Source organism: Sander lucioperca, chromosome 4 (genome assembly GCF_008315115.2).
Source record: "Sander lucioperca isolate FBNREF2018 chromosome 4, SLUC_FBN_1.2, whole genome shotgun sequence".
NCBI classification, from domain to species: domain Eukaryota; kingdom Metazoa; phylum Chordata; class Actinopteri; order Perciformes; family Percidae; genus Sander; species Sander lucioperca.
In genome coordinates, this window is record NC_050176.1 from 43,257,107 (window position 1) to 43,262,423 (window position 5,317).

Consider the following 5,317-nt stretch of genomic DNA (forward strand, 5'->3'; position numbering starts at 1 on the left):
GTTTCCTCTCCTTGACTTGGCGTACAGTGCCTTTGTCATAGAAACCTGGAACTTTCCCAAGATTGACCAGATCCTGTTCCCTCTGGGCCTCCTCATGGATCTCATGCTGCATCTTCTTGCCTGCAAACTGCCTGTCTTTACCTTGACACCTCTCAGACTGAGCATTTATCGGCTGGCAGAGAACAGTTTTCCTTAAAGGGATGTCTACATACTCTGGCGAAGTGGGTGGATTCGGAAGCCCTCTAGACCTTCTCAGGCTGTGTTCACGCTCTATAGCCCGTCGGATCTCCCTCTCAATGGGAGTCTCTTTGGGTACAGCTGCTGGAGTGCCTGTAGAGATGGTGTTACCCTCCAAAGTGCTGCATGGGGAGAAGTCTGCTGAAACTCCACTGTCACTCTGGCTATCATCATAGGAGTCACTTTCCATCCTGGTGTGTTTAGAAGACACAAAGCTGTGTTTTTTTGTCTTTACCTCTTGTGTTTGGACTGTTTTTAAAAATGTCAACAGTCCTCCACCGTGTTTCTGCCCAACTGCCTTGTTTCTTTCGAGTCCACTCTCTCTCTCTTTCTGTCCTCCCTCTCTACCTGTTTGCTTGCTTTCTCCCTCTGTCCTTTCCCCTGCCCTGCTGTGCCGTTTTCTCACAGCTACAACACAACCAGAGCTTTGAGAAGCTGCCCCGCCCTGATTGGACAGCTCCATGGCAACGGTAGACAAAGGTGAAAAGCTCTGGCCGAGCACCTGTTGTGCAGCTTCCTGGTTTGCTCCCCTGGGGGCAAGTTCACTTTGTCTCTTGGACAATAGCTCCTTCTGCTGTTTGGCTGAGGGAACTGCAGCCAGGGTTGAGGTTCGGTCTTGTTCAGTGGAAACTGAAATATCAGCAGAATATGAGGGTTTGAAAGGCTTGCCTCTGATATCTAGTGCAGTCCATTGCTGCTGACAAGACATAATATTCATGCTCACTTCCTCTTCTTCCTCACTTTCATCAGCAAAAGGAGGAGAGCAAACCGTATATACATCATCTGAGTTGTTTCTGTCAGATGGAGAATGATGAGAAGTTGAATTTATTCCAGCAGCTGCATCCCCTGACATATTATTTTCAGGTTTACTGTTGTCAAAACCATCTGGTGAGAGGTTCAGCTGTATGCCATTCTTCTCTGTTGTCATATCATGTCCCTTAATTTTCTCACAGGATGAATCTACCTCTCTATTTACTGGCTCAGTGAGAAGAGGTTGCCATTCTTGACTACTCTGGCTATCAGGGGACGCAATGTCTTCTGTTGGGTCTGACATGATCTCAGCATCACTGATCCACTCAGCCACCTCCCCCTCTAAGCTGGAAAGTCTCTCTTTCTCAAAGCATTCCTCTGTTGATGAAGCAGTGAGGGGAGGAGGAGGTGGCAAAGCATCCTCACATGAATCAACAGACTTTTCAGATTGCTCTTGAGCCTGTAATGCTTCTGATAGTTGGGCAACTTGTTCTAAGTCTGTCACCATGTCTTGTGTCTCCCTTGGGATGCACAGACTAATTCTCGTTGATTCCTGATTTTCCGATTTGGTTGCATCAACTGTTTCGGTTATAGAGAGCGTTTGGTTCTCTTGGAGGGTTTGGTCTCGAGCTCCAGGATCCAGGGCGTCTATGTCCTCTTCAGGTTCTGCTCTGGGAGCCTTTTTGTCTCGCAGTTGTGAGGAGTTGTGATGGGAGTGACTTATGGTTGCACCCACTTCACCGTGCACCAAGAAGTCATTGACCCACTCGTCTAGTGGGTTGACAGGACCCTGTTCCTGCCAGGCCACGGGCTTTGTTGCCATGGTCACAAGTCTGCTGATGTAAAACTATTTGGAGCAGTCAGGATGTTCAGCCTCCAGCCAGTCAGTCTGAGTGAAAGCACAGGAACACAGAAAGGGAAAGGGGGAACAACAGAGTGATTAACGAAGTTGAACAACAAACATGGCCTCCCATTTTACACCCCATCATTTCAAAGCAGATGAAATGACTCACTTTAGTATTACCGCGCTGGGAATTATCAGACCTTATTTACTGTGACATTTAGTGTGGCTTAGTTTTGAAATGCAAAGTGTTTTGTTTAAATTTTTAAACAAAACAAAAAAAAATTAAACATTCAACCTCCTGTTCAGTCTTGCAACGCTACACCTTGTAGAAAGGAATGCATATTTTAAAGAAAATGTTGAAAATACAAAATAAATAAAGAATAATACAAACAATTGCTTTACATCTTGTCTAGTGCTTGTGGTAGCCCAGTACCTTAATATTACACTTTATGTATTTTTCCTTTAACTTGTTCCCCTTTTACTGTATGTATTTGTGCAAAGAATTGTATATGATAGCTGGTGCAAGATTAAAGCAATCCAGTTGATGTGCGGTGTGTATCTTTTTTAATGGCAGATACTGAGTGCTCTTCTTATTGTATGACAGGCAGGCTGCTTGTAACTTTGTGATTGGCTAGCTACTCTACTCCACTCTGCAACGTATACAGTTTTCTGCTGAACACACCTTTCTTTAATCTACTTACAGAATGGAGAATGGCTCAGTATCACACACACACACACACACACACACACACACACACACACACACACACACACACACACACACACACACACACACACACACACACACCTTTCTTACACATACACTCAAAACTCTTCCATCATTGTCTTTCAGCCTGGCTCCTGACAAACTGCCATTCCCATTCATGTTGATTCTTGCCAAGCCACTTTGGCTGGACAACACTGTGACTGATCATTAGGGGAATGTAGATCACAGCACTGGGGATGACTAGTCTCTAATGATGAATTGGGACAGATGGACAGATACAATAGATAGATAGATAGTTAGATAGATAGTTCCAGTGCAGCCCCTTCTTCATGTAGAGATAATAAGGACAGCATGACATGACAGAACGAAGCGGGAACACTGTAATAACAATTATGGTAGAGCATGTACTGTACTGTAGGCACCAGGGCAGAACAACATGGCCTAATGTGAGTTAATTAGGATGAGAGCAGTGAGTCATGAGAGTTATGACAGACACTGTTTGCAAACAACAATGGTTAGTTTTGGGAACCACTCACAAGCTGCATACCATCACTGTATTTGGGCTGTCATTGGTAAAATTGTGTTGCTATCACTTCACCATATATTTAAAAATGTGAGTATATTGTTCTATGTCTACATGATGACCAAACAGCTTATTAGAGTGGACTCTGAACTGAATGTGCTACTGACTTTTTTCAGTACCCATTAGGAAATGTACCCTGGCTGCTGTCAGACTGGCTGTTTTCTCATGGGATGAGTGGGAGGGGGAATGGGATAGTTTGCATTGCCACAAAGTTATCCCTGTGTCTAAATGAGACTCGATCATTGATTAAGTTTTATGCATACTGCACCTTTACAGATTCCAGACATAGAAAGTATCTGGTCATTTCAGTGAAAGTGAAGCGTTTCAGAGATGGAGAGAAAATGTTGCTAAAAGTTGCTGCGGCCAATTCAAGTTCATGTTTCGGTAGCTAGCTAGAGCCTCGAATGACAGTATGTCATCTTAAAGGGCTTTGTAAAACAGGACGATTATTCTCATAGAGTTGATGCTATATAATGGCATCAGTATCACAATGATGATGGGGATGATTGTAATGAATGACTAGTACTCATACAGGTCATTGTATTAAGGGAGTGGCTGAGGACAGAGAGGGGGGAGCTGCAGTTCATAATACTGGCAGGTTTTTTGCCTACCCCAGCTTTAACAAGCTTAACTGAATTAATACAATGATCCTGCAACGCTACAGCAGTGAAACAATCCCCTCATTGATATTGTGGTATGTTAATGTAATCTGACTTCTCTGGGTATAAACTCTGGAATTTCCTAATGAGATATTTCTCTTATGTGCATTTGCTTCAACAAACTAACTGCATTATATACTGTATCTAATATGACATGCTGTTCTGTTTTATTTTCCAAGATGCTCAGAGACAGCTGGCAGAATTTAACTAAAGGTTCTCCAACTCTCTTTTTGGGTAAGGGAAGTTGCAAGAGATTGCGGATTAAAACTCCATTACATAACAGACTTATGTTTTGCTCATTATCCACAAAGGGGGCTCATTTTATCAAAAGAAAATATAGCACACAAAAAATATATCTGCCCTTTTTTTGGGGTTAGCAGTGTCCTAAGTAGTAGTAGTAGTAGTAGTAGTTCATGATCTGAGGAAATTTGACAAAAATGCAAATGAATTTAAATAATTGCAGCCAACTTTATCCCTAATTAGAGTTCGTTCTTCTGCTCTCTAATGGTTGCTGACATGGTTCTTTGCACATTTTACAATTACTTTGATATGCTTTAGTCATTGTGGCAAAAGGTAACACCAGGATAATCTGAACTCTACATACCTGGCTGTTTGGAATCACCACAGTTCTATTGTAGTAATTCTTTACCTGATTGGAATATAAAGGATGTATGTGTATGAACATTTAAAATTCAACAAAAGCAGAGTAAATTCCAGAATAAAGGACTATATATTTGCACATACCTGTTAACAAAATGCTTTGAAGATGCCCTCCAATGACAAATTACTCATTTCTGAGAATGCACACTTGTTTCTTGTTTCATGTCACTGATGTTTAATCAACACAAAAGGAATCTCTTTTCTCACAGCTCTACAGCTCGCTTGCCTGAATCTCCTCCCTTGTGCACACTAACACCCTCTGGACACCGATTGTGCACGCCCACATTTGCATTCCATTCTCACACTTGTAAACATTCACCAACACATACTCAAGACTGGGCATGTGTGCATGACCTAACACGTGTGCTTGAGGCTTACCGTATTGTTGTAGATTTGAAAATGTATAGTACTAATCCAATTAGTGAGCAACACACATGAATTATTATACAATGTAATTGAATACAGAATGTACCAGAGGGATAATCATACATCATACATCACTACACGCTTTAATTTTGTCCTCTTATATCTGGGGGAAAAACAAACAGTGTGACATTTTCTTTACATTACATTTTGGTATAAATCACAGAAAAGATGCAATTTACAGCCCTCTGATAAATACATCTATTTTTTTTTCAAGTCAATTTTATTCATATAGCCTAAATCACAATTCACAAATTTGCCTCAAAGGACATACAACACCCTCTATCCTTTGACCCATGAATGCAGAAGTTGAATCTAAAATTCCTGAGAAGGTTGCCAAAAATAACAATTTCATTTCCATCGAGAGTTAATGTGCATTAATTACAAGCATGCAAGTGTCCATGTATTGGTAACAGAAAAAAAAAACACTGATT

General features: G+C 41.5%; 1 protein-coding gene across 3 annotated transcripts in view; it reads right to left on the bottom strand.

Moving 5' to 3' along the window:
* si:ch211-207j7.2 overlaps positions 1 to 4,755 on the bottom strand; it is an 8,943-nt gene extending 4,188 nt beyond the window's left edge. For 2 of the 3 annotated variants that reach the window (XM_036000192.1, XM_036000190.1), the window contains exons 1-2: positions 4,545 to 4,755; positions 1 to 1,876 (exon numbers count right to left, since the gene is read on the bottom strand). The exon at positions 1 to 1,876 is cut by the window's left edge and continues 705 nt beyond it. In XM_036000192.1, the coding sequence (XP_035856085.1) occupies positions 1 to 1,810 (1,810 nt within the window). In that variant the 5' untranslated portion in view covers positions 1,811 to 1,876; positions 4,545 to 4,755. The remainder of the gene's footprint in view (positions 1,877 to 4,544) is intronic. The other variant, XM_036000191.1, reaches the window with a different exon arrangement.
* Positions 4,756 to 5,317: the final 562 nt, after the last annotated feature.